The following is a 26,441-nucleotide window of genomic DNA, read 5'->3' on the forward strand; positions in this document are numbered from 1 at the left end:
AAGTTTTGAGTATGGCTCTGCTCTAGGAACTCAATGACAGTGTTTATTCAGCCCAATCAATTTAGGAAATTCAATTGATCCAATATTTCCTTTGATAATATTTCTTCACCAAGATACCATCTCTATTGCTTTTAGAATGGGAAGTTATCCAGTTCCAACTGGAATAACTTTAAATTGTAGCAACTTTCCTTTTCAAATTTCATGTGATATTGTGTAAAAATGCTTTTAGCTGAAGATCGACGTGGAGATCCCATGCAATAAATTCTTGACTTTATTTTGTTTTCATTTAGTTGCTGTCATCAGAACAGTGTAACATGGTTGTATCTAATCTTTGTCAGTCATGCAGACTGAGATTACAGTGAATTAGCAGCCTGTTTTATATAACATCAAATTTATTTTCAATGCCACTCTATTTGTAATTGTCCCCGTGAAGAGTTTCTCCCCAACAGCCTCTTCTAATAGTTTGGACCTTAATCTAGCAAATAGGGGTAGTTTAATTTCGGTTATCTATTTGAAATGATCTGCTTAATGCCATGGTTGGAGGGGACACAAGCCACCTTCAAATTTAGGTATCACGTGAATTTAACCAAGCTGCCATTGTCAAATGAAGGAAGGTTATTTCGGTTAGGGGTGAGATTGAGTCAACGATAAGATGCTTTAATTTTGTGGTTCCCAGCCAAACAACCTCCATTAATACCTTTTGAGACTCACCAGGAGGGTGAAATGAAATGAGGGACATTTCAACCAGTGTGTGTATAACCTGGTGAGTAAAAATCAGCCATGGTGGAGCTGGTAGGGTGGTAGTGGCTGGTGCTGATGAGGAATATGATATTTGGCGGGTGAGTGTGCAGGAGGAAGAGTTTTGACCATAAAAGAGGTGTGGAATACTGATATGAGAGAGGGGGAAGGGGAAACTGGCCATGGTTATGGTATTGGTGATCATAGTTCCCCCTGCTGGCCAATGACCAAAATTTTCATGTTTATAAGCGAATCAAAAAGACTCCGAGCCTGTGCTTTTAAATAAGGAGCAAACAGTGACTGTTAACTGGCAAGCAGTCAAAACAGAGGACAGTCTCCTTAAAAATGGGACTGTTTGTATCCTGCCTACTGCTTGGATCATTAAAGCTTCTTGTTCAAATGGACCTAATTTGTGCTTACCGACCATATTGTAAATTAAATTGGCATCAAGGGTCATAAAGTAGCGTCAGAAACTGATTTATCATGTGTGGCAGTAACACCATGCTAAATGTGAACATACTCAATGACTCAAAGCTAGACATCCATGAGGATCTATAGGCCATCAGCAGCAGGATTCTATTCAACCACAATCTCTAACCTCATAGCCTGGCATATACTCAACTCTATCATTATAATTTAGTTGAGGGATCAAGCCTTCATTGATGGAGGGATATGAATCATGGGCAGGCAGAAGACATATTAGTTCAGCACAACATTGTGGGCTGAAGGGCCTATAATCTGTACTGTTATGTTCTAATGTGCTACATGATTTGAATCTGAAAAATTTGGTACAAAACCATTGAATTTCTAGGATAATTACTTATTACTGAACTATAATATCCTTAGCTTGTGTTAGCCGTAGCCAGACCCATGACACAATTTAAAATTAAAACCGACGTGTCTTCGATTGTCTTCTGTCTTACCGACCAGTACATCTGCATCTAACATGATCTTCAATTACCCTTTCCTCCTCACTGTCCGTTTTGTCTTTTATCTTGTTATGCTGCTTTGATATATTTCCTTTCCTAGGAAAATTACTTTGACTCATCCTCATTTAAAAATCATGCAAAATAAATGTTTAGTTTAATCCTATTTCAATTGCCATTTTAGGAACAAATGCATCATTTCCATGAGAACAATACACCCTAGAACATTAATCCTCATGACTGGTTTTAGTTTGCTCTCCTATAATCAGTCACTGTATAATCCCTTAGTCTGAAGAGCTGTAATGTTGAAAAGTCAAATATTTTTTGAACGGCATAAATTTGTGTTTAAAAATGAATGCCAGGTTTGATATTCAAGCAGTTTTCAACAGCTACTTGCTTCAGACTGAGGTACAACATTAACAATGAATAAATGAGGCCACAGTATCTCTGGTGTTCAATGTTGCCATAACAACCTCCCTTCCATTTTCTATCTTTGATTACAGAACAAAATGACCAGATTCTCTCAAATGACATATTCTGGGTATTACCTCCTTAGAAATATGGCTCTTAGCACTTTGAACAAGAGTTTCCCACGTGCTTTATGTCTCTTGAAGACATGATGAAATATCGTACAAAAAGAGCTGTCTTTGGCAAGAAAAAAATCTACAACCAATGCATAGTTATCTCTGTTTTTATGCAAGATACTAATTGCTGCAGCAACTGCTCCATTTTATGTATTTTCTCCCTCCTATCTACTTATCACACAGTTGCAATACTACTGACAAAATGGTATTTGTGATACATTCTGACCTGAACAACCCACACAAACCTGCACTATATATGCAGCCTTATCTGATTACTGCATTTTGTGTCGTTCATTGACTCTGACTCTGATCTCCAGCATCTGCAGTCCTCACTTTCTCCCATGTGAATAGGACATGAAGGGATATGGACTGAGTGCTGACAAACAGAACTAGATTAGTTTAGGATATCTTGTCGGCATGGAGGAGTTGCACCGAGGGGTCTGTTTTATGCTGTAGTCTGACTCTGACAGTGATCAGGAGTGTGGAATTGGAAAGCCCTGATGAAGGGCTTGAGTTGAATTGCGTTGAATTGCATTGAATTTATTGTCATGTGTACTGAGGCACAGTGAAAAGCTTTTGTCTTGTGAGGCGGATCAGAGTTAAGTAGCATAGATAATAAATAATTGGTAAACAGTGGCAAAACCAAAAACACAGGTCCAGGTCAATGTTATGAGTTTGGGTCCGTTCAGTATTCTAACAACAGTAGGGTAGAACCTGTTTTGAAACTGGCTGGTGCATGTGTTCAGGCTTCTGGACTTTCCCCCGATGGTAGAGGTTGTAGAAAAACATTGCCAGGGTGGGATGGATCTTTGAGGATGCCGGCGGCCTTTCCTTGGCAGCAGGCCTGGTAGATGGATTCTCTAGATGGGAGGTTGGCCTTTGCGATTGTCTGGATTTGAATGGTACAGTTGCCATACCAGGTAGTGATACATCCAGACAGAATGCTCTTGATGGGCTTCCACCCAAAATGTCAATTTTCTTGTTCCTTGAATGCTGCCTGACCCCTCATCCTATTCATGCCCTCTAGTTCTGGACTCACCCAATCCAGGGAAAAGACATTGTTGATTTTATCCTATCCACGCCCTCATGATTTTATAAATCTCTAAGTCACCCCTCAGCCTCCGATGGTCCAGGGAAAACAGCCCTAGCCTATTCAGCCTCTCCCGATAGCTCAGACCTCTAACACTGACAAAATCCTTGTAAAATCTTTTCTGAAGCCTTTTCAAGTTTCACAACAGCCTGCTGATAGGAGGGAGACCAGAACTGCACAGTATTCCAAAAGTGGCCGAACCAACCCGGGTTTCCTCTGGGTACTCCGGTTTCCTCCCACAGTCCAAAGATGTGCGGGTCAGGTGAATTGGCCATTCTAAATTGCCCATAGTGGTAAGGGATAAGGGATAATGTAGGGGTATGGGTGGGTTGCGCTTCGGCGGGTCGGTGTGGACTTGTTGGGCCGAAGGACCTGTTTCCACACTGTAAGTAATCTAAATCTAAAAAAAAATCTAAAACGTCCTGTCAAGACTTTGATTAAAGATTGCAAGTTAATTTGATCTTCGTCAACTGTCTACTTTTGGCAATTTCTAATTTTCCTTAAGGTTTTGTGAAGGTCTGATTTGCTTGAAGTTTGACTGGAACTCGTGGGATTTTAATGAATTGTGACAAATAATTTAATTTTTTCCAACTTAAACACACACATTTCTTTATTTATTAACGATTTATTCTTTTTTTGAGTAGCTAATTTGTTTGGAGATATGTTTTAAAAATCTTCAGACAAATTATGACACAGATGAGATCACAGACCCCCTGGCTTGGAGGTAGGGAAAGTACCACAAGAGTAGCTTGGGTTCTGGATTACTATTCCAGTGACTTTATCCCTATTCTGCAAGGTGGATGTAGATATTTTTAGTTCACCTATTCTGAAGTGTTATGACCCATTTTCCCAGCCAGTGGAACTTAAACCCAGGCTATCTGGTCCTATTTTCTTTCATTCTTTATGATCAACATGATAGGATGGTTGGCCTTTCAGTTTTTCACTTGTTGCGTGACATGTAGGTCAGGAAGGTCCTAACAAATCCCAAGTGATAATTACACAACAATACCTCCTCAATTCCTTTCATTTGAATTAAATGTTTGACTTTAGCATCAGTTTAAAATAGTTATTTGCTGATGAGTTAAATATGCTTATTGATTTTAAATAGCCTTTGACTAAATTAATCAACTCAATCAAAATACACAAGGGTCTGTTTGAGCTCATTGCAGAGAATGAATATGACTGCCAGCTATGTTTTCCTGTAGAACTATTTGGGGACAATTGAATCAAATAGGACCTTGGTTTCTGAATTTAATGCAATTTCCACTCAGTATTCCCCTTTTAATCTAGTCACATATGTGACTGCACAACAATCTGGAATGTAATGTAGGGACAAGCATTATTATTTTTACAAAATATTTTAAATCTCTCACATTGGTCTGACCAGTGCAATCAGCCATAAACAGCAAATAGTTAGAGGGAGCACTAACTCCCATTCAAGCAGGTACACTGACCCTTAGAAACAGCCTTGGCAAAATGAAAATGAGCAGGATCCGAGAAGAAGGTGCAGCTCTCTAGATTTAGGGTTAGTCACCTAATTCCTGCTTAGGCAGATGGAGTTGTAACTGGTCCTATAGTTTCTGAAACCAGGGTAGGCAAAACTATCAACATCAATTGGAAAATACCACCAAACTAATCAAATCGATCATTCAAAGAATTTTTCCTGACTTTTGTAAGTGGCAAAACTATGAATATTGGTATGAAGTATTTTAATTTTATTCATAACATCATACTGTCCAGTTGTTTTTAAGATTCTGCCTGGTGTTTGTGTGCTAGGGTGAGATGTGTGGCAGAATCAGCATGATGGTCATCTCGGTATCGAGATCATCTCACCTTCCACCTGTTCAAGCAGCCTGGTGAGATTCTTCCCAGTGAGCAGTGAGCTCACTATTCACACTCTTTATTGTTAGCTAAATGACTTTTTAACAACCCAACTCCCCTCAGGTTATGATTTGAACAAACCCATGATGTAAATTTGCCATGGGGAAAGCTCAACATGAAAATTGGAACAGGTACCTGATGGGTTCAGCTCACCACATGCTCCAAATAACCCCTGATGTTGCGCATGGCAAACTGCAGACCCACAAGTACCAGCCATATGTACGTTTTCGCCATGGACATTGGCCCTCTGAAAGTCAGGTACCATTGCCAACAGCCTGGCTTCAATGCAATGCCGTGGCATTGTGCCCTGTCATCTCACCTTATGGAGAAGAGCACATCAACCAACAATGCATGGCTATGTGGGTTCAGTAGTCTCACAAGGCAATGGTGTGGATCAGGCTGCTCCCTTGCACTCTCAGTATTCATTTACCTAGTGCCTTGCCTTGGACTAGCATTGGTTCGGTTACACACCAGATAAGTGGTTGCCTTGTTGCCACAGTTGACAGATGTTGAGGGGTAAGAGGCTTTAGTAGTTGTATGGCAGAGAGGGGGAAATTGAGGCTGGTATAGGCACATTTATCTGGTTTAGGTGATGTAAGGAAATGTGAGGTTGACACAATGGGCACCTGCGGGATGAAGGGGAGAGGGTAATGCTAGGGTTTTATTGATACATTTAACGGTGATGCTGAAAATTAGTGGCGAAGGACAGGACAGTTTAGAATCATTTCCATCATGAAGCATACTGTCCAGGAACACACAATGAGAGGGATAAATGAGCTGAGATGTGAAGGAGGGAGCTGCATCTGTCACTGGCCACTCACAGGGGAAGAACATTGGTGTCTCACACACACGAGCTATTGATGATACAGGCTGTGTACTCCCTAACCAATGTGCAGCATTGACCCTCACTGTATGTGCCACCTCCCCTCGTGTTGATGCTGCTGGGGAACTGCCTGAGAGATACTCCTATGCACATAGCCAACCTATCAATGTTGACGTTTGGGGTGATCCAATGTTGTGTACACACATTACCGAACCTACTCCTACATAATGTCATTGTGCTCCATTTCTACCCCTGACATAACACTCCTTGGTCCTTAAGGATATCTTATCACAAGGCACACCCGAGGCCCCACACAGAGACACAGGCAACCAGATTAATAGTGAAAAACAAACATTTACCACAAACTCCCACTATGTCCGTCAGTGCTACCCATGTGTGCCATATGCCCCCACCAAAGCTTTCCCACCTTCTTACTCCGATGGAGTGAAGGGAGCCTGCCCCAGGACAAGGATGCCTCTAAGTGCTAGTGGATTAGAACACTTCTCCCTCATCAATTTGTGGGTGTAAAGTCCTCAGCAGCCTCTCATCCTACACTCTCTTCAGCTACGAAGTGCACCAACCTGTTGGTGTCGCTGCTGATGGGAGCACAGTGGGGTGCTTTGCAAGTGTCGCTTCCTCGCACTGAATGGGCTTTCTCACCAAAGTCGAGGAGATCTCCTCTGGCTGCCTCTCCACTGCTGCAGCTGTCAGACACAAAAGGCAGAAACTGTTGCAGCCACTGATTGGAGGCAGTGATTGCTGCAGTAGGGAGATGGCTTCAGAACTTCAAAATTCAATCAATCAGTTTTTTTATTTGAAAAGAATTGAGATATCGTCTACAAAGTACTGGGCAGAATCTTCCCAGCCCTGGAATGATTTGGACATTGGCAAGAAAGTTGGGAGAATTGACCAGAACTGAGAAGCTTCATACTGTTGAGAGTTTTTTTTTTAATAAAGTCCCAATTTCCAAATAAATGCTGACTGCTGAGAATCCTATTTGGATGCATTAACATCCTCATGATGATTCATTTCAGCTCATTGATCATCAGTTTCCCATTCTCCCCATCCACCAAATAGAAACCAGACAGTCCGCCAGGAAGTTGTCAGGGCAGACCGAAAGCTGGAAAGGACAGGGAGTGGACAGAGAGTCGGAAGGGGCGTAGGGGCGGGCTGCCTTAGAGTGGCCGGAAGGTGAGAGGGTCAGGTGGGGTTGCTAGCGGTCTGTATTGGATGAACTTTTTTTTTACTGTAATTTGACTGTCTTATATGTACAATGTCATTGTGACTATGTTGTAATAATTGAAACTGGGATTTGAGGTTTGTCCTCATTTCCCCGAGAACTGGTTGAACGTTAGGGTTTGGGGCCTGGCTTTGCCATTCCTCTCCCTTGTAAAATTGCTGTTTCTCTGTTTTACAGCTGTTAATGTTAATTGTTTTGTAAAATGTGTATTGTTTAATATAAAATATATTAATCAGGAGATGAAAGCCTCCTGAGGTTAGGCAACTGAAAAAAAAATAGAAACCAGACGGTGACAATTCCTAACATTGAAGTCAGAGCAGTAACCTTGTGACGCCAAGTTGCAGCTTGCTCATTTGGACCTTCAATCACCAACATCTCCAGGCTTGCTCCAAGGGTTCAGGGCTAAAACTGACACAGCTCATTGTTGGTATGATCCAGCCCATAGTTTATAATACTATACTTAACGTGATCTAAAATATGGCAAAGTGAGGACTGCAGATGCTAGAAATCAGTCTAGATTAGAGTGGTGTTGGAAAAACACAGTAGGTCAGGCAGCATCCGAGGAGCAGGAAAATTTATGTTTATGATTTGATGAGTTGCTTGTACTTAGTAATTTTAATCAAATATTCTATAAAGTTTTAAATAGACAAATAAAGGAATTAAAAGATCTTTCAAGTCATTACCAATACCAGGAGAAAAAGTACAAAAGCAGCATCCATTAGCATGTATGTACACCCTTCCGAAGGATGGTTCAGAAAAGAAGTCAGTATTCTATGATTTTATCCAGCCTTCAGTGACTTTTTATTTTTAAAGTGAAACATGAAGAATTGGGATTTTTTTTTTACAAAAATGTTTCCATGTGAAGATTTCATGTAAAAATTGTATGAATTCTTTCTCTATATACACTCAAACATAAACTGCTTCAAACACAAATTAATTTCCATGTACAATGTATATGCAGATGAACATTGATATATTTGGCATTTGATTAACCGACTTTCAGATTATCCGAACAAGATCGCAAGATCCCGATGCTTGACTCACTACGTTTTCCGGGATTCGATTAACCAAATGAAATGCTCACTGCCTGTGCCCTTCAGATAATCGAGGTTCCTCTGTATTCTGAATTGAATAGCTCCTTACACAACTTAATAATTCTACTCTCAGGCTGGCATTGTGTTTCAGTGGTTAACACTGCTGCCTCACAGTGCCAGGGACCCAGGTCTAATTCCAATCTCTTGAGTGTGTGGAGTTTGCATGTTCTCCCTGTGTCTGCATGGGTTTCCCCCAGCTTCTGTAGTTTCCTCCCACAGTCCAAAGATGTGCAGGTTAGAGAGATTGACCATGTGAAAATCACCCATAGTGTCCAGGGATGTGCATTAGCCATGGGAAATGCACAGTTGCATTAATATTTGGTGAAATAAAACTCACCACAAATCCACGCATGTTATATTAACAGGGTGGGGGAGCAAGGATGCTGATGAGTCGAGGTATGATGCTCTTCAGAGGGTCGGTGTGGACTTGCTAGGCCAAATAGCCTGTTTCCACACTGTATGGTATACTTTTGATGCTATACTATGGCTTGGTGAGTGTCAGTGTTTTAATGTTACTACAAGTTATACTGACCCAATAGCAGGGATATAGATGTCTCTGCATCTGCACTGGATCTGTCCTGGTCCCCTTCACTGAGGGCGACTACCCTCTCTTGGTGTGTAAAGGCACTGACTGCCAGAACAGCCACACCCTGTTCACCTTTGCTCCTACCTGTTGTGCGATGTCCATCCTATAATAAGGGCAGATGGGTTTTAAACATATGGATGGCTGAATCATTAATGTTATTAATATTAGTGTATATGGGGTAAAGGTGGTGAGATTTTCCAGGGCAATGAGGAATCAGCAGAAACAGGATGCAGGATTACTGTTGAAGGAAAATGTGAGATAAAGTGAGTAAGTGGGGGGGAAAGGTGTTACATGTAACCAAGTGGCTGACATAGCACAAGCCTTGGTGGAAGGTGACTTCAATAGGAGAGATAGAGTCAGTGTGAGAAAGAGCAGAGTATGGCACTTATTCTAGAGGCACAGCGAAAGTCATTCTATTAATGTTGCTGCCAAGTCATTTGAATCCTGGATAAGGCACTGAGCAGGGTGGTCATGTCTGACCAGACTGACATTGCAGTGGCGTGGCCTTCTCTTCTTCTCCAAGAAAAGAATGGTCATCCTATGCACCATCCCTTCAATCAGGATCTCTGGGTTCATGTTGAGACATCAGTGCTAACTTACCATTATCAGACATCTCTGTCTGTGTTCCACAAGAGACATTGATATTATGGCAGATGTCCAGTGAGTGGTGGGTTTTCTGGATACATCACATGATAAGGTGAGACAGAAACTCTTCTTTGGGTCAGAAATGTCGATTAAGGTGCCCGGTTCGGTAAGTTACAGGAAGAAAACGTTCCTGGATTTGTGGTAAGTTTTATTTCACCAAACTTAATGCAATTCAGACTTGGCCAAAAAATGTCCATGGAAACTTTTTGTTCCAGTGACACACTCTTCCTGAAGCTTCAATTTTTCTGGAAATAGCTTATCTGAGAATTAGGATTCAACAGAAATCCTAATTGTGTTTTGGAAATTTGTAAGACATTTTCACATCTGCACTTAATCTACTTCCCCTCTCCTAGTACTGCAACACAACTTAGTTTCTGTTTGGTCCCATTCTGTAAACTCCTAGTGACCACTGTCCCAATGTCCACTGCTGATGTGTTTAATGGCTGCCTTGGACTGCACACACAGGCCTTTACAGCCGTGGCAGCGGTCACGTGAAAACAGAAAACTGGCCAATTGCAGGATGCAATTGCATTTCTCCAAACTTGTCCTTTTTAAGAAACAAATATTTGCAGGCACTGTCAGTTGCAGTTATAGGTTATGCACGTTATCGAATAGACACGGTTACAAAGAAAATTTTCATTAATTAAAAAGATAATGTTTAACCTTTTAATCAGTTCCTCTTTTGTCCATTTCTAGATGTGAATTGCATAACAGTTTTTCCAATTATGCAGGTCTTTTAATGGTTCATGTGTGCATTAACTTTGACAGTTCCTCTGGTATCTGCTCATTCCCAGGATGGTGATCCTTTTCTGAGGTGTGTTGTTCCCTTGCCAAAGGATGTTACCAGGATAACTGTGATACTGATCAGTTTCTGTTATTGTGGAACAGTGGACTTCTCAGAATGAGCATTGTTCCATATTGCTCCTTTTGGATGTGCAACTGCATCTCTAGTGTTTGTAATGTCTCTAGCGATGATTAATATATCTGGTCTTTCATATTCAAGGTTTCACCTACTCTACATACTGACCCCACATGGCAATGTGGAACTTCGATGGAGACCACTTGCACCTGACTAGCTCTTCAATGCTCATTTCTGGCAATTTTTTTTAAAATCGAAGTTAAGTTTGGCCTTGTGTCATTTCACATTGATTTTACCACTCAAGTTTGTTTCTGTTTCTGACCTCAGTAGTATTCATCATTTTTTTGCAAGAGTAGTTTAACAGTGTGACATTTAGTCCTTACACTGGACTACTTTCCATGCTTTCATTTAGGTATATTTATCCACTCCGGGATTGCCTTGTGTAATTTTGTGCTGAATTTGCTCAATTTATTTATGATCCCTTTGGTGAGTGTTTAATGCTGCCTCAAACACTTTGACAATTTCCCAGTCATCTACGAAGTGACTAAAATGCAAACTTTTTTGAATTTAGTCTATTGACATTCGTCACAATGTCTAAAATGTCTCAATAATTGAGGTGTAGTTTCAGGTATTCTATAATCTCATTGGTAATGGTTGACATGTTGTTATTAGTCCCTCATGAGACATGGCCATCACTGGCTGGGTCAGCATTTACTGCTCATTCCCAGTTGCCCTTGAGAAGGTGGTGGTGAGCTGCCTTCTTGAACTGCTGTAGTCCCTGTGCTGTAGGTAGACCCTCCCTTAGAGAGAGAATTCCAGGACTTTGACACAGAGACATAGTGAAGGAACAGTGATTTCTTTTTCCAAGTCAGGATAGTGAGTGATATTAGATTAGATTACTTACAGTGTGGAAACAGGCCCTTCGGCCCAACAAGTCCACACCGACCCGTCGAAGCGCAACCCACCCATACCCCTACATTTACCCCTTACCTAACACTACGGGCAATTTAGCATGACCAATTCACCTGACCCGCACATCTTTGGACTGTGGGAGGAACCCGGAGGAAACCCATGCAGACACTGGGAGAATGTGCAAACTCCACACAGTCAGTCGCCTGAGTCGGGAATTGAACCCGGGTCTCAGGCGCTGAGAGGCAGCAGTGCTAACCACTGTGCCACCGTGCCGCCCACTAATATGGAGACGATCTTTACAGGTGGTGTTCTCACGTATCTGCAGCTCTTGTCCTTCTCAATGGAAATGGTCATGGATGTGGAAGAAGCTGTCTAAGGAGATTTATTGAATTTCTGAAGTCCATCTTGCAGACAGTACTGAACGTCGATGATGGAAGGAATAGATGTAATGCCAATCAAGTGGGCTGCTTTAAATTGGATGGTATCAAAGTACTTGAGTGTTGAAGATACATTCATCCAGACAAGTGGGAAGTATTCCATTACACTCCTGACTCGTGCTTGTAGATGTTTACTCGCCACAGCATTTTTAGCTTCTGACCTGCTCTTGTAGTCATTGTATTTATATGGTGAGTCCAGTTGTGTTTCTGGTCAATGGTAACCCCAACAATGTTGATAGTAAGGGATTCAGTGATAGTAACACCATTTGAATGCTAAGGGGCAGTGGTTATATTGTCTCTTGTTTTAAATGGTCATTGCCTGGCATTTGTGTAGCATGAATGTTGTATATCACCTGTCAGCCCAAGCCTGGATATTGTCTAGATCCTTTTGCATTTAAACATGGACTGCTTCAGTATCTGAGGAGTTCCAAATGGTGCTGAACATTGTGCAATCATTGATAAACATCCCTACTTTTGACCTTATGGTGGAGGGAAGGTGTTGATGAAGCAGTTGGGCCTTGGATGCTCACCTGACGAACCCCTGCAGAGATACTTTGGAACTGAGATGACTGACCACCGACCACCAACAACCACAACCATTTTCCTATGTATCAGATAAAGGACTCAAACCAGTGGAGAGTTTTCCTCCTGATTGCATAGATTCCAGTTTTGCTAGGGTTCCCTAATGCCATACTTGGTTTGAATGTGGCTTTGATGTTAAGAGCTGTCACTTTCACCTCACCTCCTGGAATTCAGCTCTTTTTGTCTAGGTTTGAGCCAAGGCTGTAATGAGTTCAGGAGCTGAGTGGCCCTGGTGAAACTGGCACCGCTGAGCAGGTGCTGCTTGATAGCACTGTTGATAACCCCTTCAACTTTACTGATGTTGAGGAATCTGAGAGCAGCTCCTTACTTACTGTATACCATGGCAATACCAACTCTGCTAGGTCTGTCCTGCCAATAGTACAGGACATATCCAGGAATAGTAATGGTGGTGACATAGTCATATGCAAGGAATCATAACTTACAATGTCAGGCTGGTGCTTGATTAGTCTGTAAGACAACTCATCCAGTTTTGGCTCTAGCCCCCAGTTGTTAGAAAGGAGGCAACAAAAATAGAAATTGCTGGAAGAGCTCAAGTCAGACAGCGTCTATGGAAAGAAGTCAGTGTTAAGGTTACGGGTCAAGTGACCCTTCCTCAGATTTAGAGTATTTGCAATTCTTTGTTTTTGTTAGTAAGGAGGACTTTGCAAGGTCAACAGGGTTAGTTGCTGTCATTGTCTTTTCCGGTGCCTTGGTTCATGCCAGGCAATTCATCCAGTTTCATTTTTGTTGAGATTTTGTAGCAATTAATACGATTGAGTGGCTTATTAGGCTATTTCAGAGGTCAATTGAAATTCTCCCACGCTACTCTGGGTCTGGAGTTACAATGTAGGCCAGACCAGGTGAGGATAGCAGATGTCCTATCCTGAAGGACATTAGTGAACCCAAATTTTTGTTTTCTAATAGTTGACAAGGGTTTCATGGTCGATAGTTTCTTAATTCAATTTTTTTGTAATTGCAGTCGAATTCCACCATCATCTCTGTTGGCGTTCCCCTACTCCACAAAACGTTAGCTGAATTTCTGGATTAATAGTCTAATGATAATGCCACAAGGTCATCGCCTTCCCATGTTGGTTAGTTGGTCTCCCAATATCAGTAGTTGATGGTGATAAGATATTCAGTTCCTGCAAGAGGGAAGAAGGTTTCATCCATGACCTGTCTGGGTTGTCATGGTCATAACTAGCTCTTCAACTTGCTTACCTTTTTTGTATTTGGTAAACACTTTGTATGGGTTAATGTGGTTCTTAACTTCATTGCCCAGGTGTCACTAGTAGAGCACTTCACTTGTCTTCCTCAGATTCATGCTAGCCATCAAGGAATTGTGTTAAATGCGCTGAGCAGCTCATTTCTCATCCCCAGTAGGAAAATGACTCCATTTACATGTTACAAGATTCCATCTTGGACTATCATTTCTTCTCTGTATGCCAGTGATCTTTAATAGTAACAGGTATATCTTTGCGCTCGGACTATCTGTTCTTTGCTACATGCAGAGTTCCATTTCCTGCTGTTTTTGCTTGATTTAAGCATGGAATTGTCTTTCAAATCAACAACTCTGCTGAGTTGATGACTTCCAGACAGTGTTTGTTTATGTTTTTGCTTCATCTTGGATCTGGAAGATTTTATGTTGTCTCTTAGCATCTTCAACTTATGACATTACTGACATGCTGTCAAGAGCTCGTCAGCAATGAACATCTGCTTTCCCAACTTTTATGTCCTGTCCAGACAATATCCCTGTAAAAGAAGTAGCTTTCTCTGTCGATGCATTGGAGCAAATACAGGCAGTCTGATGTAATGATATTTTCTCTCTCTCATTGGTGTGATTAAAATGCACAGAGTATAGCACATTTGGTTTGTGTTAGTGCCCTGGATACAAATGGAACTAGTTCGTTCTGCTCCAAGTTCTGTCCAACTGGCATCACACCGCAAGGTGAATTAATTGCTGATATCATAGTACCTGTACACTAGCATTGTCCTCACTAGCTGTCTGATTCTAGTGAAAGCTGCTTTCTTCTGTGTCCTGATATCACTGCACCTCCTTAGCAGTGAGATTGCAGAGAGATTCTGATAACAAATTAGACTATTTTGCTAAGTATTTCACAAATACAACAAATCATTATATTGCTATCCCATTTGTCAGTTTCTGCTTCAGCTCCAACTTGTAAGGATCTGGGCAAAGTCCTTTTGCCATCAGTACATGACTCGCATACTTGCATTTCGGTATCTTCCATTGTAGTTTTCTCTTTGTTCAACATTATGCTCATCTGGTAACATAATTTTAATGTTGATCTGTGATGATTTCTTCCAATGTGTCTCTGTATCCATGGATTAGTAGATCATCCACTAGAGTTTCCACGTTGGAAAGAGCATTAGCTATCTTATGGTTCCTGTCCTTATACTCTTCTAGAGTGATTGAAATGCCAGACAGCTATCTATCACTCCAGTCTTTCTTTTTTCTTCCTCCCATTTGATAACTTTTGAACCAATACTCCATCCCTTGTTTTTGCCTCACCATTACCCATCTTTCCCATGGATTTGCTGCAGTTTTTTTCCTTGTTTCTTAACTTCTGCCTTTTTCCCTTATTTGTGAAGGACAGCGAATAATGAACAAGTTCAAACTTGCTAATTGCCTTTGCTTTCTTTCCTGAGTGGTTTCAGCTTTTTTTTCTCTTTCCATCTCCACTCAAAGGCACAGTACTCCCCCTTTAACACTGAATGCTGCCTCAGAGTCTCCCTGGATTAAATTCTCCATCAAATGCTCAATGCCCCAGACATTTCTGATTCTCATTGCTAACCTATTCATTTATCCATGGTCTAGTTGACTCCTCCATTGGTTCTTCAATCCAACATTCCCAGTTTGTCTCTGGGTAGCCCTTCTCTGACAAACTCCAGTTGTCATGGTGGCTTCTCTCCTTTAAAGTATCAGTTCCCCAAAACAGATACCCCATCTCCACTTTGCTGCTGTTTCTCAGCTCTTGAAGCTGATCACTTTTTATTGTTACAGATGTTCAACAATGCACACTAACTAACTGGATCATCACAAGACAAACAAAAGGAACTTAATTTCTACTGAACAGAGTGAACTTAGTGCAGTGCAGTGCAGTGCAGTGGAACTCATTTCTCTGGTTCTGTCTATTGTCTGCATCAAGCCACCACGAGTGGTAATGCAACCAATTGCAGTGAACAACTTCCAGTACTCTGTTGAGGGATGTGCACCAATCTCTGAAGAATGTTCCTGTCTTATCCACTTTTCTGATTTCTCTAAATGAGATAACAAACATAATGCAAAAGTTGTGATGGCTAAATGTTGTGGTCTCAAAGTTGCTAACACCGGCATTAAAATGTGTTCCACGATAGGCCCACATAGCAAGCAAAAAGAACAGACTCATCATTAAGTCTGGACTAGACACAAACTCTGATGCTACAAGGAAAAGAGGTAGTTAATCTCCTCATTCCTTTTTTCGGAAAAGAACATTACATCGCCAGGCACCACATGTCCACATCTATCATACAGCATAAAACACAAACCATCAGTATAAGTTAGCACTGTCACTCTTTGGCTAAATAGTTGTGTGTTTTGAAATGTAAAATTGCAGAACCATGCACCTGTGCTATACCTATTATGAGATGTGTATCTTAGAAAAACAGCCATGTTTCAACCTTTTGCTATGATTGAAAGGATTCATCTGATAATTTACATTGTCAAAAAATCCTTTAACATAAGGAAATGACCATGTAATTTTCTATTAATATGTAACATGAAATACAATATCAAGCCTGAAGATGTCACAGTGATAATGCTTCTTTAATCAAATCATTGTGCTGGAAATGAAAATGATTTGTAATTGATAAGTTTTATCAGATTGTGAGTGGATTGATGTTGCAAAGTGAATGAATAAGGCATACTAAACAGTCATGTAGTGCACAATCTATTAACTGTAAATGAATTAACCATATGAAGATATTGATCAGATCCTTTTAAAAATTTAACAATGCTTTGCCTTTATACAAAACATTTAAAGTGACACGACTGTCAGAAAACATTTTAGCAATATTTTGCCCCCACCCACCCCAGCCACGAGCTGTCCATTGTCTTCACCATTATGACACATGATGGTACTGTTGGGCATCATTTTTTATTCTGCAGATTAGATTAGATTCTGCTTGCAGATAATTTGTCAAACTGTTCTCATGTAAATCTAGCCCTTATTTGTGAATATGCAAAATGCTTGGTGGGAAAATCTATTATTTCATTTTTCTAGTAAATGCTTCACTCTTTAGAGGAGCTGTCTGGTTCCTCTGCTTTGACTTTTAAAAAAGGGAAGCATGCAGTTTTGCTTGTATGTCTCTCCGCTTTAAAGGATAAGTTTCAGACATTGTATATTGGGATAAATAGATTTAACTCTAAAATTTGTTGTCCGACATGCTGCCTTGGAAGAGAAAATCATGTACTACAGATATAATGTACATATGTTACTGTTGTGTATATTACCATTTGATGATTACCATTTCTGGTTGGGACCCTCCCCATGTTTATACTTTGGAGGGCCTTCAAACAATTCAACAAAACTATTTGGTATATTCCAGCTCCCACTAGAACCCTAAAATAACTCCAGTTTATATTACAATTACTTCTCTGGCTTTTGAGAAAATCCTTCAGTTCTTTTGGTGTACTTCATTTGCTGTTTTTAAAACCTTGTGGGATCGTTTTTTAAAAATTTTCAATGGGGCACATCCAGCACTCCCTATCACACTACCAGCTACTGGCACTTTATTTTTTATGTATTTAAGGCACCTTCCCCATATTTCTGCCAACTTTCGGGTCAGCTATATCAAGGCCATTAACAGGTGTGCCAACACCACAGTGTTATCTGCCACAAAGTTTGAAGACAGACAAAAGTTGAACATGTTGACTAGCTTCAATTGAAATCCTAACATTTCACTACTTTGTCTTGAACTATATCCATACAACTCAAGTAGGCTATTTCCTTCCTATGGGCATTAATTTACAAATCAGATCCACTTAAAATGTAACCAAGCTTTGCCTTTTATGTAAAACATTTCATATTTTGTCATGTTCGTAATTAAATTTGAAGCTGACAATTCTGCCATTTGTCCCATGACAACATTATTCCCCAGGGCCAAAAGATTATTCCAGAAATTCAACATTGTTTTGATAGGTAAAGTTTTTAAGTGACTCAAAAGACCAATACAATTCATCATAAACTGATTATTACAAGACTTGCCTGAATATTTGCATTGTATGAAACATGATTAGAAATAATGTACACACCAGCAGCAACTAATCTCTTGGAAAAAGCAATAAACATAGAAACGAAGGCTGAACACCACCAAGGAGGATAACATCTGGAAAATAATTCTGACTCCCTTTGGCAATTGCAGCTAGCTCAGGAGACAACATTAACTATACTCAGTATATTATTATTCCATTTATTTTCTTTAAAATGTGATCTCCACCTAGAATCTCCACTCTTGTGTAACATATATAAGATCATGGAAATGTACAGGAAGGAAACACTCTTTTTTGTCCAAATCGTTCATGCTGACCAGATATCCTAAATTAATCTAGACCTATTTGACCTATATCCCTCTAAACCATTCCTATTCATATCCCCATCCAGATGCCTTTTTAAAATCTTGTCATTGTAGCAGCCTCTAACACTTTGTCTGACAGTTCATTCCATATGAACGCCACCTTGTGCTTTAAAATGTTTCCCCTTACATCCCTTTTAAATCTTTCCCCTCTCACCTTAAACCTATGTCCTCTAGTTTTGGACTCCCCTACCCTGGGGAAAAGACCAAGACTATCCGCAAGCAAACGTTTTCATGCAGACGGTGGTGCGTATATGGAATGAGCTGCCAGAGGAAGTGGTGTAGGCTGGTACAATTGCAACATTTTAAAAACATCTGGATGGGTACATGATTAGGAAAGGTTTAGAGGGATGTGGGCCAAGTGTTGGCAAATAGCATGCGATTAATTTCAGATATCTGGTGAGCATGGACAAGTTGAACCAAAGGGTCTATTTCCGTGCTGTACAACTCTGACTCTAATAGGATTGTTTGATTGTTTTGTTAGTACCCTGTTAGAGCATCCTGAAATCTATGGACTAAACCTTAATTTTTTGGTAAGTGCAAGTTGCATCAATTTTATTTAAGGGATTTCTGCCACAAGGTCTGGTAGGCTTTCTTAACATCACTGACCAAACACACAATTAATTTTCAACCCTGCCCCCATGATGTCTTTTGTATCTAATCATAGCCCCATGTTATCATGCGCCATTCCCAAACACTGCACTCAGCAGATATCTGGCAAACAATGTTGCAACTGTGCCATCTTTAAGAGGTTGCTGTGCACCAGGCCAAGTGTTGGCAATCCAGTGTTATCCTTCACCAACAGCACAATGGCACAGGAGCTATAAGGTCAAGCTGCTAATGACATAGAGCATCATGATAACACTGGTATATGCAACCGCACTCTCTTCTACTCATCACTATTTAAACCCTATGCCATATTGTTTACCTTTCCTTACTTGGATCCTGTCTGAAGATCCTCTGAGTACCTGTTACTCCTTGTTCAATGCCTGGTTGTCAACAGCATCTTCCAAGAGAAGATCCCATACTGGACTAATCCAAACATGAGCTTTTATTGGCAGCCAGCAAAATGGAAGACAAGGGGCAATGAAGACAGGCAACAGTTTATACACTCAATGTGAATCAAATGCTGGCATCTTGACCTGGACAGTCTACGATGGTTTAAGCACCCTGTGAGCACCTACTGGAAACAGATATTGACACAAACCTAGGAAACATCCTTGTCTACCCTGTGAGCACATTGCCTGTGCTACAGTGAGTGCTATCACTCTTGCAGGCTGCAATGCAGGTCTGTGCTTCCTGAGAAACCTACAACTTTATCAAAATAGTGCCATGGTGGTTGGGAAGGGTTGGCCAATGTCAGATGCCAGGGTCTGTGACAAGGAGTGCGTACAGCTATTGACCATGGAGCATGCCCGGAGATGCTCTTTACACCTCAGTGAAAAGGAAGTCCTTTCGAGGACATGGCAAGCTGAAGGTAGCAGCTACCTCCTCTGTGTTCAGTGTTGAGCTTTCTCGACATCCAGCTCATTTGGCATGTTTGGTAAGATAGGAAGTTGAATATTGACTTATGCCTGAAATGTCAACACTCCTGCTCTTCAGATGCTGTCCTACTAGCTGTGCTTTTCCAGCACCACACTCTTCAACTCTGCATCTGCATTCCTCACTTTCTTCTAGTTGAATATTCATGCATGTTGGGCTATAAATAAGGTGTTTAACATGCCATAATACTCTTTAATTGCCAACTTGTCACTGCCCAGCAAGAAACTGAGCAAAAGTGTAAAAGATGGCATGAGATGTTCCTGATGTTGAAATAGACCTCACTAAAATTGTTGTCCAACTCCTAGCATCGTCCACATCACTCAAACCCGTATAAGATTCCATCCAAATGAACAGACCTGGCTTTTAATCCTATCTGAATAAATCTGATTATTTTTCTGCTCCTCTTTAATTACCACAGTGGACACTGGGAATACAGCACTGCAGGACTCTACTACTTATCACAACCATCCTTTCTGTGCTGTCAAGGCAAATTTTCCCACAGAGCCCAGAAGACCTACCATAAGTATAAATATGACCAATTTGACAAAGCCAGCAGAGTAGTAGGAGTCAGAACTGATCCCATGTTCCATGAAAGAATCACATATTAATCCTTATCCTGAACTCTTAAGTTGCAAGCTTTTATCTCTTTAAATTTTATTCCATCAGCATTCTTTTTAGTCTAGGCTTAATAGGTATTAGCGTTGAAGCTTTTGCCACTAAATAATATCTCAATCTGCAACTTTACTTCTGACAGTCCTCCCAGTTGTTTGATAGACAACTTTTGAATTATAGGACAACTGATCACAAAATCATTTCGGCTCAGAATTTTCAACTATCTGCTATTCGTTTCCCTTATCTTGTGACTTTATCTGTTTATCATCAGATCTTTACTTCCCTGTATATCCTATCCTTTTACCCCATTTGTCAAGATACTCGTTTTGTTCCTGCAGTTAGATCAGAGCTACACTCTTGTGAGAGGACATTATTAAATGTAACGATGCAGAAGGAATGATCAGAAAAGGTGTCCTCTAGAGCCCAGACTTAACATTGGTCCTGAACACTTCTAACTGACTAGAATGGCATTGAAGTGAAGAAAGGGTGGCCGTTATGTAGTTTTGAGCAGACAGTTCAATTTTTAGGTTTGTGTAACCATAAAATGTACACCTGACAGGAAGAGAGAATTTAGTGAAGTATGACTCCTGGTGTAAGGCTTAATGAGCTTAGGTTAGAAAAGTAAGTCTCTGGCTATATCCACGCTAACTGTTGGTGAGGCTTGTTCCCCCTCGCACTCTCTATCTATAAATCAGGTGTAAACATTGGCAATCTTACCCTCCAAAGGGTATGTGACAAGGGCCTTCTGTTTTGGGATTGTGATTGTCCTTTCATTAAAGTAATGGGCACGAAATTATAGGTTGACAGTAGTAAAGTAGAAAACCCTGGGCTGTATTTTTAATGTTACATTTTTTTTTCTTGTTGATGACGGTTTATTGAAAACCCCAGCACAGAGCTAAAACTTATCAGACTTCAGTGTTTCCCAACCTTTTTCTTTCTCTACTGTTCCTCCCAGCAGGAAATTATATATGCAACATGAAGAAAGATATGTGATGGGGGACAAGAAGTTGTAAGAGGGAGTACATCTAAATTTGATACTTTTCAGGGAAAACCATTATAAGAAAAAAAAACAATAACGCTGGGAAACAAATGTACTGGTTATACCAAATTTCTAATGAAGGGCTTTTGCTCGATATGTCGATTTTCTTGCTCCTTGGATGCTGCCTGACCTGCTGTGCTTTTCCAGCACCACTCTGATCTAAACTCTGGTTTCCAGCATCTGCAGTCCTCACTTTTGCCTGGTTATACCAAAACTCCATTTTGAAGTGTACAACTTGAGTCAGATCATTTTGTCTCAGTCACCATCTTTACTGGTTTTTCCTTCTGGATTTCATGACGTTAAGTCCATTGATCAGCAAATAGAACTGAGACTGCAGACTGAATGTTCACTTTTCCCAGCCTAAGGTACTGCATCTGTGAATGAGATCTAGTAGAACAATTGCCTTGTTAAAAATGTGAGATTCTTCCTTTTACTCTGATAATTAAACTCATGTGCACTTTAACCTTTTAACAATGAAAGGGTTGTTCACAAATCTATCACTCTCTGACCAGGTATCTCTTCTCTCTTCCCTTTTGCCGATCACAGAGGCGCAGTCCAGTGAGTATCCCTGTTTGTTGTGATTTGTATATTTAGAATGCTCCAGTTTTTGTTCATACAGAAATCATTCGGTACGTTGGGAGAAGGGGTTTTCAATCATGTTATGTTTGTTGCTTTGGACTACAACTTACGCAGAGCAACTAAAAACTCAACAGAAGTTAATGCTATTTATATTCTTCTCATGTTCATACCACATTGTACTGCCTACCAACGTATAATTTATATTGTTCTGCCAAAGAGTATGTATAATTTCAAACCACATTAAAATAATAATTTTATTACAAATGACTAAACTGATGGCCTACAGTTATTCAGGAGTTTAAACAAACAGTCACATATCTGTATAACAACTGATATCACTTGGTATTGTCAAAAATATGTATTTTAAGGATTTTTAATTGGAAGAGGAGTTGATTAATCTCGAGTTCTCAACCCTTTTCGCTACAATTACCTTGCGACAACCTCTTGTTCATTTATAAGGCAAAATAATTTATTTTCTGTTCGTTAGAGTTCTTTACATTTCTTCCCAGGATAGGAGCAATGCTGACAATTTTGCAATTATTACCTATTTTAATTTCTCCAATGAACTGGTCATGAATCTTTACCTGAATAATTGCCGTGCTTGTACGGAAGGAAAAAATGTCTGCATTGTATAACAGAATCAATGTGAAATCTTTTACGTGACCACCCAAAATCAAAATTACCACCTTGTGTCAGTGTGAGCCTTGAACATATAATTTATGATTTTAGTCTTTTGTTCTGAATCTTTTATGTTGTAAATGGAGAAAATCTTTGTTGATTCATAAGGAACTGCTAACTTGTTCAAGGCAATCCATAGAAAATCACTTCAAAATGTATTCTTACTAAGAGACAAAATCAAAAATAATTTGAATACATTTTTGGACTGTTTCTTTTCTAATTTCTACCTAACCACATATCCATGTTAGCTGATGTTAAGCCTGAAAAATATCCTTGATGGGAAGTCGAATGTTCCAGCTTTTTCTGTACAGGTACATACGATAATCAAATCAAACATTGAGACTCTATTCAACAAAGATTTTTTTTTTTTGCTGCTTTTGCTCACTTTTCGGTCCTGAAAATACACAAGTGAGATTCGATTATTCTTGCCAGGCTGAGGTACAATTACAATTTGAAGAATTGGGGACTGTACTGCCAATTCTGGAAGTTAGGCAAAGAATGAGAGAGAAATCATCACAGAACTAATTGAGGGTTGACCAACTCACTTATATCTCCCTCCCGTCTTCCTACATCCTCTCACCCCATGCCAGACCCAGTAAATCATCACCTCTGCTGTAGCTATTGCACATGGAGCCTCAGTGAGATTCTAAACCTATTGTCAACTGAAGTTTTGTCTCTGGAGTCCAGATTGCAAATTCAGTTCTAGTTTAAAGGCTAATCTGAGGGATTCTTTTTGAAAAGCTTCAGCCTCTTCTCCACAAATTGATAGTATCCATGGAAACAACAAGATTATCAGCTCCACCCCTGTTCCTAAGCCAGGTGGCCATTCTTCTCTTGTCAGCAGACTGTCATGTCCTCAACTTGCACTAATGAATAAAGTAAGGGTGAAGAATCCAGGCCAACTGATCCACTTGATGGTGCACATAATCTGACAAGCAGGCGTCCTGATGCATTTCCTATCCAGCTAGAAGAAGAAATAGCTTTCATTTATATAGGACCTTTTTTTATAATTTGAGGTTATTCATTCCAATTGACTGGTCTGGCTCTGCTGTTGCAGTTTCTCCACATCACCTGATGAAGGAGCGGTGCTATGAAAGCTTGTGATTTTAAATAACCTTTTCGGACTATAACCTGGTATTGTGTGACTTCTGACTTTGTCCATCCCAGTCCAACACTGGCATATCCACGTCTAGTCACTGTTGCGTTATGAGGTAGGGGATGAAGCAGCCAGTTTCCATAGAGCATGGTTCCCCCAAATAACAAGCAATAAATGATCAAATAAACAGTTTTAGAAATTTTGATTGACATAAGTATTGGGCACCAAAGAGAATTCCTCTTCTCTTTGTTGAATAGTGTCATGAGATTTTTTAACACACGTTAGAGAAAGAGGTTAGGCCTCCGTTTAACATCCCAACCAAGAAGTGGCAGATCTGATAGGGTAACACTCCCTCAATACTGCATTGAGCTGGCAGTGTAGATTATGCCTTTGAGTGTCCAATAGTGGGACATGAACTCACAGGAGAAAAGCACATTACCATGGGTAAGACTGTCAAAGAAAGCACTTCTTCAAAACACAGGGAAATTTCACCCAAATCCTAAACCCAAATTCCTTCTGTCTGAACACCGATAAAACCCTGAGAATTTATTCTACTCATCTCTGTAACTGGCACAAGATTGGCATCATATACCCAGACCGGTCTGTCTTTGCTTTTATTTTAAATCCCATAAGTTAATATGTTTTCTATTTCTCTCCAGGCAGTTATCAAAAGGAATTTATCCAGTAAGTTGTTGTTATCATTGTCATTAATAAACAAAAGTGAAGAGTTAACAGTGTAGCAGAAGTGTTTGTAGTGAAAGGAAAGGCAAATTTCCGTAAATGCTCTTTGGTGATAAGGAGACACTCAGCTGTGATTTTTTTTTAAAAAACCCCATAGATGAGAGGTAAGCCACTAAGTTAGTTAGTTAGAAGTTGTGAATTCGCCAATCCCAATGTTAAGAGGAACAGCATGTCGGATGCCTCCTTGGCAGCTTTAGGAGGACCACAAAATGGAATATCTAAGGGAATAGAGAGACCTAAGGTATAGGTACATATCTCCTTCAAAGTAGCATCACAGGTAGACAGGTGGAGAAGGCATCTGAGACACTTGTCTTCATTGGTCAGAACATTGAGTACAGAATTTGGGATGTCCTGATACAGTATAAGACATTGAGTATGTCTCATTTGGAGTACTACGTACAGTTCGAGTCACCCTGCTGTAGGGAGGATGTCATTAAACTAGAAAGAGTCCAAGAAAGATTGACAAGGATGTTACCAAGACTGAAAGGTCTCACTTATAAGGAGAGGTTGGATAGGATGGGACTTTTTCCCCTGAGTGTTGGAGGCTAAAGGGTGACTTTATGGAGGTTTATAAAATCATGAGGGACATGGATAAGGTGAATAGCCAAAGTCTTTTCCCCAGTGTAGAGGAATGCAAAGCTAGAAGGCATAGGTTTAAGGTGAGGTGGAAAGATTTAAAATGGACCTGAAGGACAACGTTTTCAAACAGAGGGTGGTGCATTTATGCAACAAGCTGACCGAGGAAGTGGTAGAGGCAGTTACAACTAGAACATTTAAAAGTCATTTGGATAGGTACATGGTAGGAAAGATTTAGAGGGATATGGGCCAAATGCAGGAAAAAGGATGAGTTCAGTTTAGGAAACCTGGTCAGCATGGACGAGTTGAGCCAAAAGGCCTCTTTCCATGCTGTATGCCTCTATGACTATATGGCTGTATAAACAATGATTGTTTCTAACTCATTATATCAGTACAAACATTACAAAGGGAGAGAGGGCTCAGAGACTGGAGGTCAGAGATACATAGCATCAGATAACAAATCTTAATTTTCTTCATTATTTAGTGCTGTTTAAGACTTTAGTGCATAAAAGCTTGCTTTTTAAGTGAACCCAGGTTACTATGTATTGAGTTATTACAGATTAACTTTTATCTTTTCTTACTACACTTTGAGAAATTATTTAATGTATGGTGTACACCAGATTATAGTTCAACAAGTTTATTTGAAAGTACCAGTTTTTGGAGCATTGTTCCTTTGTCAGCGACCTGTTGGACCATAATCTGGTGTTGTGAGATTTTTAACTTTGCCCACCCCAGTCCAAAAACCAGCACCTTCACATTAATGTATGGCATCAAGGAGATTTGAATACTTAACACAGATAAGTTATCATCATTTATGTTTTAATGTTTTACTCTAAATTCTTTGCATGGTGAAAATGAATTGTTTTTTGTGCAGGTGAAGAAATAGCTCGACCAAGACGGTCAACACCCACTTCAGAAGTTGTCAGGTTGGTATAAATGATCGTTTATTCCCCTGGATCTGTCTAGGAAGTACTAGTGATAGAACCAAGTACATTTTCTTCCCCTGGAATCCTGCTGAAGAATTTTTTTTCATTGAATAAAAGCAGAAAATTTTCAAAATATTCAGCAGCTTATGCAGCATATAAGGAGTGTGCAGAAGGAGGTATGAGGGTTGGGTTGGAGGTGTAACAGTATTGCCTGGGTATACCGTCATCAGATTTCTGGTATGACATTTGTGGTATTGTTAAAACTATCCACCATCAAGTGGGACAGGACAGGCCCAATTCAGAAATTCCACACACAGGTACTGGGATATCACTAAGGCTGTTTAATAATTCAATTGCCACCATTATTTCTGAACCCATTGAAGTTCAGCAATAGGTTCAGAGATTGGCCTCGCTTGGGGGGGTGGGGGTGGGGAGAAGGAGGGGACCCTCATTGACAGGTAATCAGTGCCCAATCATGGTATTGAACTTCAGGACTGATGGCTGTTTTGAAAATCATTCCTCTGCTAGCTCTGTTCCCATCCCCCTCAGGTGACCTCTTCCCTACAACCCACATTTCATCTTGCTCACCCCTGTCCAGCGATTCAGCAGTGATTCATCACTGGACCT

General features: G+C 40.3%; 1 protein-coding gene across 1 annotated transcript in view; it reads left to right on the plus strand.

Annotated features, from left to right (window-relative positions):
- The window catches only part of sgip1a (SH3GL interacting endocytic adaptor 1a), a 217,083-nt gene that overhangs the window by 107,145 nt on the left and 83,497 nt on the right, over positions 1–26,441 (plus strand). The window contains exons 7-9 of the mRNA XM_060829768.1: positions 21,765–21,788; positions 24,231–24,255; positions 25,763–25,814. Of these exons, the coding sequence (XP_060685751.1) occupies positions 21,765–21,788; positions 24,231–24,255; positions 25,763–25,814 (101 nt within the window). The remainder of the gene's footprint in view (positions 1–21,764; positions 21,789–24,230; positions 24,256–25,762; positions 25,815–26,441) is intronic.

This window comes from Hemiscyllium ocellatum, chromosome 9, assembly GCF_020745735.1.
Source record: "Hemiscyllium ocellatum isolate sHemOce1 chromosome 9, sHemOce1.pat.X.cur, whole genome shotgun sequence".
Lineage (NCBI taxonomy): Eukaryota > Metazoa > Chordata > Chondrichthyes > Orectolobiformes > Hemiscylliidae > Hemiscyllium > Hemiscyllium ocellatum.